The sequence below is a fragment of the Babylonia areolata genome, chromosome 9 (assembly GCF_041734735.1).
Source record: "Babylonia areolata isolate BAREFJ2019XMU chromosome 9, ASM4173473v1, whole genome shotgun sequence".
NCBI lineage: Eukaryota > Metazoa > Mollusca > Gastropoda > Neogastropoda > Buccinidae > Babylonia > Babylonia areolata.
This window is the reverse complement of record NC_134884.1, coordinates 12,591,551-12,604,050: the sequence shown is the minus strand read 5'-3', so window position 1 is coordinate 12,604,050 and position 12,500 is coordinate 12,591,551. Positions and strand designations below refer to the sequence as shown.

The 12,500-nt window shown below is 45.0% G+C and overlaps 1 protein-coding gene across 3 annotated transcripts in view; it reads left to right on the top strand.

The window, feature by feature from the left end:
* LOC143286062 (uncharacterized) overlaps positions 1-9,485 on the top strand; it is a 32,647-nt gene extending 23,162 nt beyond the window's left edge. For all 3 annotated transcript variants that reach the window (XM_076593610.1, XM_076593608.1, XM_076593611.1), the window contains 2 exons: positions 2,421-2,587; positions 3,977-9,485. In XM_076593610.1, coding sequence (XP_076449725.1) covers positions 2,421-2,587; positions 3,977-5,432 — 1,623 coding nt within the window. In that variant the 3' untranslated portion in view covers positions 5,433-9,485. The remainder of the gene's footprint in view (positions 1-2,420; positions 2,588-3,976) is intronic.
* The last annotated feature ends 3,015 nt before the right edge of the window (positions 9,486-12,500 follow it).

Genomic DNA, 12,500 nt, shown 5'->3' with positions numbered 1-12,500 from the left:
CTCACAGAACGCTAGTGCCTCCCCCCACCTGCAATCAAGATCGATGACACAGAGATCAGTTTCAGTAGCTCAAGGAGGCGTCACTACGTTGGGACAAATCCATATACGCTACTCCACATCTGCCAAGCAGATGCCTGACCAGCAGCGTAACCCAACGCGCTCAAGAGATCAAGTTAGTCGAAGTCAACAAGTTTTGCTACCTGGGCAGCACCCTATGCAGCAACGGAGCCCTTGATGCAGAAGTGACGCTGCGGATCGCCAAGGCCAGCTCCGCCTTTGGCAGACTCAACAACAGGCTGTGGAACAACAAATGCATCAGGCTCAGCACCAAAATCAAAACCTACAGAGCTGTTGTGCTGACCACCTTGTTGTACTGTTGTACTGTTGTGAAACATGGACGACGTATCGCCGTCACATTCAACAACTTGAGCAGTTTCACCAGAGATGCCTACGAAAGATCCTCGTCATAAAGTGGCAAGACAGGGTCTCCAACCTCCAGGTCCTAGAGAGGAGCGGCCTGCCCAGCATCGAAAGCCTGCTGACCCAGTGCCAGCTACGCTGGACAGGACACGTTGTCCGCATGACGGACAGCATGACGAACTTGGAAGACCCTGCAAGCATTTCAAGGACACCTTGAAGACAAACCTCAAATCCTGTGACATACACATCGCTTCCTGGAAAACTGATGCCCGTGACCGCTCTTGCTGGAGGATGCTGTGCTCTAGTGGCATAAAGACGTTTGAAAACAAGAGAACGCTGGCCATTAATGAGAAGCGTGAGCGAAGGAATCCGGGTTCACCTTCTGGAGACGTTTTCCCTTGCAACACCTGTGGGAAGTGCTGCGCATCCAGAATCGGCCTCTTCTCCTATATGAGGACACACACTGACAGATAAGCCTGCCTGCCTACTCATCCGTCGGTCATACGGGGGACTCCATCATGTGTGAATAACAAAGTGAGCCAAAATTTGTGCTCTTTTGTGTCCATTGGCATCTCCGGTTTTTGTTGTTGTTTTTTCTTGTGTGGGTTTTTTTTCTTCTTGTTTTGTGTATGTGTGTGCTTGTTTTTGTTTTGTTTTGTTTTGTTTGTGGGGTTTTTTGGGGGGAGGGGTGGAGGGGGGGGGGGTTGGGGTTTTTTTGTTGTTGTTTTTGTAGATGCTGCTTTTTAACAGCAAAAACCTTGTAATGTCTAAAGCAGCAATTTACATTCTCAATCAAATGTCGCTGCTTTTTTTCCTTAATTTTCAGTAATATAATTAAAGATGTTCGTTGTAGCAGTAGAAGCGCCGGTAGCAATTGTCTTCATGTGATTCGTGTAGTTTACAAACGAGGTGGTCTTTTCGAAGTCTTTACATCGTCGCCATGAACAGTATCACCAACAGGACTTGATTCATGACAATCACACTGTGGTCTTGTCACGGAGACTTTGAGACCCGCAGTTTTAGAGTGGCAGCATAGTGTTAACGGGTCCGCATAGGAGTCACGGTGAACTGAGAGAGTCTGAGCGCACGGGATGGAATCCCCACTGGCCAGTGTTTTCTCCCGCTCCACGAGACCTTGAGTGCTAACTTGACGTCAGTCATTCGGATGAGACGATAAAAGTGAGGTCCGGTGTGCAGCATGCACTTACGGCACGAAAAAGAACCCACCAGCAGCAACAAAAGAGTTCTCTCTGGCAAAATTCAGTGGACTCGGAAAAGTCTTCTTTGACAGGACAATAAAAACACTTGGAAGCAGAAAAAAGGTGGCTTTGCACTGTAGAAACGTACTCTCCCTCAGTGGGGAGAAAGGTCCATATTCCACACAGAGAAATTTGTTGTGACAAAGAGGAATACAAAACAGTGCAATACAATGTTACAATACCATCTGTGTCAGTAGGAACGTATTCTATATGTCCTACTTGGTTTATTTTGAGGACTGTCGCTCTGTTCGTTATGGACCTTGGCGAAATGCCAGTAATACTTGACCAACCCAGCTCAGGTTCGTCACACTGTCCACTTGTAAAGCCTGCCGGAAGTTAGTTACCCGTTACAATACCTGACGTCCATCAGAGTCACAGATAACAAAATCTGTGTACATCACGAATGTCTTTTCAAAATTTTGAATTTTTGTTTATATACCTATATACATATGTCATAAGTATACGTGTGGGTGAATCCTCGTTGAAAGGCTTTGGTCTGAAGGTCTTCCCGTTTCTGAACTCAATGTGGGCGGGACTGTCGTTTGTGTATCCGAGAGGTTCCCCACTTGGGAAAAGCGGCCTTACCGAGCACTGATTGTCTGCTGATAGTCTGGGTGAACGTTGGGGCCTCGACGACCGGTTCATGTCGGCCACTCCAGACATCAACTGCTCTCATACGTGTCAGACTTGTCAGCTTGATTGTCTGTTTGATTATTTATATTTTCGTTTATATATTTACAGAAGCTGTATCGTCTGACGGCGGTGACGAACCCCGACCCCGCCACACAAGCGCTACGCAACGAACTGCACGCCAGTCGCCTCCCCTTTCAGACCCGTCAGTGGCGCCCTCTCACTCCCGATGAGGTGCCAGAACCCACTCTGGTTCGCTGCCGGCCCGTGTTTAACAGGTGTTCACAGTGTGTGTGTGTGCGTGTGTGCGTGTGTGTGTGTGCGCGTGTGTGTGTGCGTGTGTGTGTGTGTGCGTGTGTGCGTGTGTGTGTGTGTGTGCGTGTGCGTGTCTGAGGGTGGAGGAATGAAGAAGGTACGTATGTTGAGGTGTTGTTGTTGTTTTTTGTTGTTGGTTGTTGTTTTTTTGTTATTGTTGTTTTTTTGTTGTTTTTTGTATGTTTTGTTTTTCATGTTACCGTATTATACCCCACAGAGAAAAATTACCAGCAAAAATTGCAGTGTGGATAAACACATAACTACTGATGAAAACAAAAGTATTAACAAAACATTCAGTCATATCAGAAGTTTTTGTTGTTGTTGTTTTTCATATTTTGCCGTGACGGATGAAACTAAATATCAGCCACATCTCTTTAGTTTGGGGGATACAGAGAGACTGGGACATCTTACTGAGCTCAGTGGGTTACATAGAGAGTCCCGGCACGTGTGTGTTGTGTTGTTGTGTCGTGTTGAGTTGGGTCGCGTCGCGCAGTCATGTACTCCATTGTCATTGTGTTTATGAACACAGGGTCTGTTCACTGGATGTCCAGCTGAAAGAAAAATGGGGGCAGCAGTGTGAATAACGCCTGTATTTTGGGTGCTGTCTTTGTGGTGGTTCTTGTTTTAGGGACGTGTCATATGCTGAAAGCTCTGTGGTTGTTCAGGAAGTGTTGGAAACACTGGTGTTCATGTCTGTGCAGATATGCCTGTATAGAAAAAAAGCAACTGGGACTGATGATACCAGCGTGGGACTCTGTTGGAATTCATGTGGATTCATTAGTTATCGGTCACACACTTGCATTAATTCTCTAACAAGCAAAATAATTGAAAACGACTATGCATACACATTTCAAACAACCCAGCCACACCTCAACCTCCACTCTTCTCGTGAATGTCCGGAGGATAGAACACCAGTTTGCAGTCCTTTACATTGTTCATTGAAAGGATCAACAAAGGAGACATATTTACAGACAGTTCAGTCGCCAGTGACAATCGTGAAGGGGGTACAAGGCGAAACAAAATGGGAAAACAAGGTTGTTGTACTTCCTTGGGGAAAAAAAAACGCTGCACATTATATCGCAACATCCATTCTGACACAACATTGTTTCTTTGGGCATTCCCCACCGTTCTATGGTTTAAAATAATCTGAGTACATTTATCAGTTTTTACCAGTCAGATTCCTGTAACAGTAGATAGTTTCTTAGTTTTATTGAAATAGGTGATCAAGAAAGGCCTGCTGCATCGTGTGTGTGTGTGTGTGTGTGTGTGTGTGTGTGTGTGTGATTTCCTCTTTTGTTTTTGTTTTTTGTGGGCAATGAATGTTCATTGTGTTTCGTTGTGTGTGGTGACAGACCCACAACAGCGCACGGCGTCAGATCCAACCTAACCTCATGTACCGGGCCCCAGAGACCTCAGTCCACACCTGCCCACGGCCTGCGGTCCCCCCACTCTTCCCTGCACGTGGTAGGTTACTCCCCCCGTCCTCCCCCGACCCCCCGCCTGGACACCCCGCGGGTGGACCCAGGTCGGTTCGACACGCTCAGCCCCCGTGTCTTGTCTCAGCTGCTGGACGATGTCCAGCCCCGCCCATTCTCCGCTTCGTACGGAGACAGGATCTTGACCCGGCCCGAGAGGAGACCCCAAAGGAAGAAGGAAGGGGACGGGGAGTCCAAGGTGAATCTCAACGATGACGTCAGCACGACCAGCGGCATTGAAAGTGACGGTGGTGAAGATGATGACGTCAGTGAGGACGATGGAGAGGACGATGACAGCTCTGATTCAGAGAACGGAGGTTTCGAACCCTCTCTGGACGATCTCCGCCGACAGATGCCTCACCCACAGAGCGTCTTTCGCCTCCGCCCTGAAAAACTGGACGCCATCTACGTCCCTGATGATAAACGCGACATGCGTCGGTTTGATTTCGACGCCGAGAAAGTGGAGCTGCCGCCCTACGAGTTCAAGTGTCCCCTGCCAGACACTCTGCACAAGGTCAACCTGCGACTGTGTGCCAGGGAAGGCACAGACTGGCAGGACTACCTGCACACCGTGCCGCCAGAAGCTCCGGCCCTTAGAGGCTTGATGGACCGTCTGGTGGAGCTTGAAAACTACCAGATCATCACGGAGGACTGGGAGGCGAAGAAGCTTCGAGGTCAGATACGTCGTCAGGAGAAATTAGCCCTCAATGGGGGATCGCGGGTTGCCAGCGCGCGGATTCGGGACAAACGATGCTGTGGGTTGTGCCTCCAGGCGGCCTGTGTCGGTGACTGCCCCGAGAAGCGACAGATCCCGGGTCGGTGCGAGAAGTGTCACCAGCCGCTGTGCACCGGAGCCTGTCAAGACAGCCATTACGAACAGCGGATGCGGCAGGCTCGCAGCAGTGACAGTCTCATCCTGGACGAGCCTCCACCTCCCCCGCTCCCCCGCTCCCCCTCCAGAGGCTGCTACTCCTGCCTGAGGCGGCACAACGCCAAGCTCATCAACGCCAACAACCTGATGATGGGCCGCCCCAAGTCCTCCAACGCAACCTACTCCCGAGGACAGTCCTCCTGTCGCCCGCGGGACCTCAGACCCACCTCAGCAGCCAGTCTGCATTCCACGCTTCTGAAGGACTTTGAACGTCTGGGGATTGAACCCAGGCAGCCCACCCCACCCAGCAGGCCGTCCACCGCCAGGCCCAGGAGCCGTAACGGTCTGCTGCCCGGCAAGAGTGCACGGTCAAACCGTAAGAATTCCATATCGGACTGTGGAAACAAGAGAAAGAAGAAAAAACAGGGACGGGGTGCCAAAGGGAGACAAAACAATTCTTGATGCCTGCCATCTTCTAGGCGCCTACAGGTGTACAGTACTCTGTATCAATGAACCACTCGTGGAGCCTGCCTTGTTCTGCACACCTGGATCTCTGCAGTTTCCATGTATTGACTGCTGAGTTTAGAACGAATAACTGCCAGGAGTTTTTTGTGTGTTATATCGTGCTTTGGGGAAGGATGTAAAAACTGTTTTACTGACTTTTTTTCGTGTTAGATCTTGATGTCTCTTTTTTTTTTTCTTTTTTTTTTTTCTTTTTCTTTTTTTTTCTTCTTTTTTTGATATAATTGATACATTTTTAAGGTGTGAAATATTTTGTCGTTACATCTAGATAACGATAGTCGATGTACGTGCCTGCCTGTGGGTGGATGGGTGTGTGTGTGTGTGCAGGCATGCGCATGATTAGGAATGAGTGTAATATATGTATACCTCTCTACACTCGTTACGGATCAGACATTGAACACATTATGACCGGACAAAATGATCAAATCGTGTTCCTTGTCCACAAATCAATACACTGAAAATTCATTCATGGAAATGTTATGGGATAGTGAGCAACAATGAACACACAACAATGGCTACCTCTAAACACAATCATAAACAAAGCATGGGAGGAAAACGTCATCTAACTGGATCAATGGCAATTAGTGTGGAAAGGACACAGACAGAACAGTCGGTAAGGAGTGTGACTTCCGTGAGCCTCGATAACAGTCCTGCAATGCCTCTTCTTGACTCAAATGACATTTCTTGTCAGCTGCTGGGGAAACCCCTCCCGCTCCTTCTGGAGAGCGATCCCACAGCTCAGGTAAGGTACTGTGACAAGATCCTCCACCCCATCGTCAGACCCTCCTCTGTCGCCATTGGTCCGGACTTCATTTTTTATGGAGAACAAATCCCGCCCTCACCAGACTTGTATCGTCAACCAATAACTTCATGCTGAGGGAATAAAAATGAATGGAGTTGTCCGGTCCTGAATCCCGTTGAAAATGTTTGGGACATCATCGGACAAACCGTGTAAGCACGCGACAGCCAGCCTCCTGCATTGCCTGAGCTTGGGATCTCTCCATGAGGAGTGGGACAGGACTGCCCAGCAGCAGACAAGAAACTACATTTACAGCGCGGAGAGGCGTTGCAGGACGAGTGCGGTGGTCAAATGGTTAAAGCTTTGGATTCTCGCCCCTGTTTCCTGAGTTCGATCCCCGTGTCACCTGGTGAGTTAAGGGCGGAGATTTTCCCGATCTCACAGGTCAACATATATGCCGATCTACTAGTGTCTGAACCCCATTCGTCTGTACACGCACGCAGAAGATAAAATGTGCACGTTAAAGATCATGCACACCCCAAAAATGGAGTATGGCTGCCTACGTGGCGGGGTAAATGAACAAAACGGTCATATACGTAAGATGTTACATCTGTGTGTGTGTGTGTGTGTGTGTGTGTGTCAAACCAGATTGAATGACACAAGAAACGAATAATGAGTCAGTCGGCTGTAGCCAGGTGGGCAGTATGTTGTGCAAATAGCTCCGTGTTTGTAAAGGGCTTTGAGCTTGGTCTCTGACCGAGGCATAAGCGCTATTGGGTATCAGTATCCATATCATATGTCGAGGTTTAGAGGGATCACACTCATTACTGACTGTTCATTTTGCGTCGTTTCCACACAAATGTCCATTAATGGAGTGAGATGACATTGTCCTCCCATGCTCTGCTTGCGGGAGCCTTTGTTTTGTGTTCATTTTTACTCAGTTTCAGTTTCAGTTTCAGTAGCTCAAGGAGGCGTCACTGTGTTCGGACAAATCCATATACGCTACACCACATCTGCCAAGCAGATGCCTGAACAGCAGCGTAACCCAACGCGCTTTGTCAGGCCTTGAGAAAAAAATAATAAAATAAAAATAAATAAAATAAAATAATAAAAAAATAAATAAGGGGTGAATAAATAATAGATAAATACATGTTAAAAAATAAATAAATAAATAAAATAAAAACTACTACCACTACTAATATTATGGATAAGGCGCAAAAACTTGATGAAGTCAACTATAAGCGTACATAAATAAATGAATAAATAAATAAATAATTATGATATTAAAAAAAAGTAGTAGTAATAATAATAATAATAATAATAAATAAATAAATAAGACAACAATAATGATAAATAAGCAAATAAATGTAAAACATGGAGACACACATTCACACATACACCCACATATGCATAACAGATATGCACCAAACATGCAGTTTCACAGATATGAAAGCACAGTCAAATACACATAAACGTACATGAACCCCAACACACACACACACACACACACACACACACATTACCCTGCACCTCCTCTACCCCCCTCCTCCACACACTCATTTCTAGGCTACGTATCGCAGCTTCCACGGCACACACACACACACCCACACACACACACACACACACACACACACAGATGAACACTTATTTGTACAAGCACACACACATACGCCCATATCCCCCACCCCCAACTCCACACACATATATACAAAGATACACACACACACACACACACACACACACACACACACACACCCGCACGTTCCAATATTCCGTTGCTCCCAAAGTGTAGGCATGCATACACACACATTCCTCATCCTCTACCCCCCTCCCCCCCGCACCCTCCCCCCTCTCACACACACATGCGCACGTGCACAGAACTCTCCTGACACTTGTGTACACTTACTCCCTCGCGCATGCACAAACGCACTCAAACACACATTGTTATTCACTATCCCATAGTATTTTCACGAACGAATTTTCTTTGTATTGGGTTTTGGACAAGAACATGATTTGGCGAGGTTGTATGGAATGAAATATATTTCTTATCGTCTCAATAAGTTTAATGTCTGATCCTGAGTGAGTGTTGAGTTACTACTGGTATAATGTGCTAATATGCATTCATATTTATATAATGAGGGTGTGTGTGTGCGCGCGCGCATTCGTACGGTTTGATGTAAAAGTATGTGAATTATGCGTGAGAAGAGAGGGGGGAGAGAACGTGCTGCATGTGCATGCGAGCATTGGCACATTCCAGTTACACACACGGATACAGTCGCACTGAAGAATAAACAAAAACACCAACTCAGCAACAGCAAAAACAACTGAAGCAACGAGATCTTTTTCATCAAAAATAAACGAATAAATAGGGTTTAAAAAAAAAAAATTTAAAAAAAAAGGAGAGAGAAAGACGTGAAAAACTGCTTAATTTTATATATACATGTGATGGCAGCTTGGGTGATATTGTGACTGTCCAAGCGGGACGCTGTTGACAACGGATTCAAACGTCTCACTTTCCGGATTAAAAAAAAAAAAATCAGTCATGCCTTACAAAATATAGAATCGCATAAATTTTGCAGAAATTCATCGGGAAAAAAAAAAGTGTGGCATAAAGACTTTACAAAATATAGAATCGTATAACTTTTGCTGAACATCGAAGAAATATATGCGTGGCGTAAAGGTTGACTCAAAGTTGAATTCGAGAGTAGTCACATGTCGTACCTAAAATACAGAATGTGGGTCACATGACCTGTCACATGCCGTGCCCAATTTGCGGAATTTGAATTTCATATTTTAGTTGTAGGGTGTTAAATTTGTGTCAGAGGTTGATCTTGCTCAGTCCATGTCGTAAAATGGTCGGTTTGGGTCTCATAACTTGAATATGAAGATAACTTTTTGTCAGTGGTTTATAGTCTAAAAATAAAAATAATAATGATCATGTAATAAAAACGCGTTGTAATAAATACTGTTATACATACGGTCTACTTTGCTTAGCTCTTGGAGATTGCCTTTGAATCCCATCTGTTTTTGTTTTTTGGGGTTTAGTTCTGGTTGTAACTGTGTATTTTGTCGTTTTCCTCAAATAACAGTTTTGTGCTTCCCCACCCCTCCTCTCTCTCTCTCTCTCTCTCTCTCTCTCTCTCTCTCTGTCTCTCTTTTCCCAGCACATAGCTCTCCTTTTGCTCTCACACTCTTCTGACCGACAACCAACAGGAACAAGATAATTGTAGATTCCTTATCTGTTACTATTTGCAAAGAAATAAAATGAAAGATACACGAAGCATCCTTACGCTAGCAATGGTTCTGAGCCTTGATACAACATAGACTGTTGAAATGCGTTCTCCTGTTGCTTTTTGTTTATCAGTAGATATGGTGAAGAGTATATGGTTCAGTCCACACATTTCGACGCTTACTAGAAACTGGAACAGTGCACAGAAAAAACACTTACTTTACAAAATTAGCCTATCAAAAGACAAATCAAACCGAGAAACTCACCTGTAAAGAAAAGTCTATACCTTTAAGGAAGACACAAGTGCGAACAAGGCAACCTCACAAAGTGTGTCCATGTTGTAGACAAATGAACAATGTATGAATCTGTAAAAGTGCTCTTCAACCCAACCTTGATCTTCACTTACCTAATAAGACTCGTTTCAGTTGGGAAACTATGAAGTAAAAGATTTGCATCTGACAGTTAGTCAAGAAAGCAAGTAACGATCCAGAACATTACGCACAGTGTCCGTTGCAAGTGGTAATCTGACCATAGGACACCTCACTCAGCTCACCACCAAAAACAGAACATAAAACACCTCACTCAGCTCACCACCAAAAACAGAACATAAAACACCTCACTCAGCTCACCACCAAAAACAGAACATAAAACACCTCATTCAACTCGCCACCAAAAACAGAACATAAAACACCTCATTCAACTCGCCACCAAAAACAGAACATAAAACACCTCATTCAACTCACCACCAGAAACAGAACATAAAACACCTCACTCAGCTCACTACCAAAACGAAATAAAACACCTCACTCAGCTCACCACCACGATCCAGCACATTACGCACAGTGTCCGTTGCAAGTGGTAATCTGACCATAGGACACCTCACTCAGCTCACCACCAAAAACAGAACATAAAACACCTCACTCAGCTCACCACCAAAAACAGAACATAAAACACCTCACTCAGCTCACTACCAAAAAGAACATAAAACACCTCACTCAGCTCACTACCAAAAACAGAACATAAAACACCTCACTCAGCTCACCACCAGAAACATAACATAAAACACCTCACTCAGCTCACTACCAAAAAGACATAAAACACCTCACTCAGCTCACCACCAAAAACAGAACATAAAACACCTCATTCAACTCGCCACCAAAAACAGAACATAAAACACCTCATTCAACTCACCACCAAAAACAGAACATAAAACACCTCACTCAGCTCACCACCAAAAACAGAACATAAAACACCTCACTCAGCTCACCACCAAAAACAGAACATAAAACACCTCACTCAACTCGCCACCAAAAACAGAACATAAAACACCTCATTCAACTCACCACCAAAAACAGAACATAAAACACCTCACTCAACTCACCACCAAAAACAGAACATAAAACACCTTATTCAACTCACCACCAAAAACAGAACATAAAACACCTCACTCAGCTCACCACCAAAAACAGAACACAAAACATCTTATTCAACTCACCACCAAAAACAGAACATAACACACCTCACACAACTCACCACCAAAACAGAGCACAAAACGCCTCACTTAACTTACAATAAACACCTTAACACTTCAAACTTAAAAAAAGGGAAGCGAGACTGGAGTATTGTTACACTGACAACTGCATTGCAGCAAACACGTGAACAGATGCTGAGGCGCATGCAGACAGCGGTCTTCCAAACGTTTTGGCTGGAGGACATGAAACAAACAAAACAACACTATTATCAGCTCCATGGTATTTTTTCAAGCTGTTACTTTCAGCGCTCCAGAACGTGAGGTAAAACCTGTCTGTGATAGCATTGATCCAGCACTGTGGGATACCAAACAAGAAACAAACAAATCAAACCATTACTGCTAACACTGCCAAAAGCAAGGAATGAGGTAAAATAAGGGGTACATAATAATAAACCAAGAGACTCTCCCTGTTTGCCCACTATTTCTCGCAACCCCACGATTTCTGTCATCATGTTGAGAGAAGTCGTGGATATAATTATTTCCTGCATCATCTGGGTTGGTTTCTTGTCTTTTCCCAATGCAAATCGTAGAGAAAAATGAGAGAGTGGGTAGCTGTCACGTCAATTCGTATGGCCTTCATTTGACATATACAGCCGGCGCACAGTGGTGTCCAGGAAATGTTGACATGCATGGAGCAATGCGATGGACTGCAGTTGCACCTTTCCAGAAGAGGCAAGAGATCGAGATTCGATCAAGCACGGACTCAGTCAAACGACTCTCTAACTCTGCAAGCACCCGGTCCATATAGACTCAGTCAAACATTCATTCTCACTCACTCACTCACTGACTCACACGTTCATTCATCCACATGCCGCGTTTCAATCAGCCACACACATACTCTCTCTCTCTCTCTCTCTCTCTCTCTCTCTCTCTCTCTCTCTCTCTCTCTCTCTCTCTCTCTCTATCTATCTATCTATCTATCTATCTGTCTGTCTCTCTCTTCAACTGACGCACTCCCTCCCAAACATACACACACTCTCTTACTCACAATGACACACGCTCTCTCACTCACTCTCTGATTACTGGTACAGCTAGTATTACTACACACTTGATTATAATGAAATACGACTGCCGCTACAAATACATACCAATAAAATCATGAGGTGTGACCGGTTCCACTTACACGGTTGCTGCTGCTACTACTGCAGCTACACATCTACTGATTTTCTTCGTCTTCGGACGCACCCAGGATTCGAACTCACACCCTTCTGGGTTGGTTTTTTAAGTATTGTGCTGCATGGCCGGTATATAAAGTGTGCACAATTCAGTTAAGTCAGCGCCGGGGCCGTGACTGAGAACGTAAAGTGAAACACAAATATTAACTTTTTGACTGAAGCCGGACTGGCCACAACCGTTTATTCAAGAATATTCCACATTCACAGCAGAGAGACACACAAAACAATTAGTTTGTAACTTCGGTATATTCACTGGCATCTGACCATTAGGTAAGAATGACAAGTGAGGCGAACTTAGACGGACTGAGAGAAACTTTAACAAACTATAAACGCA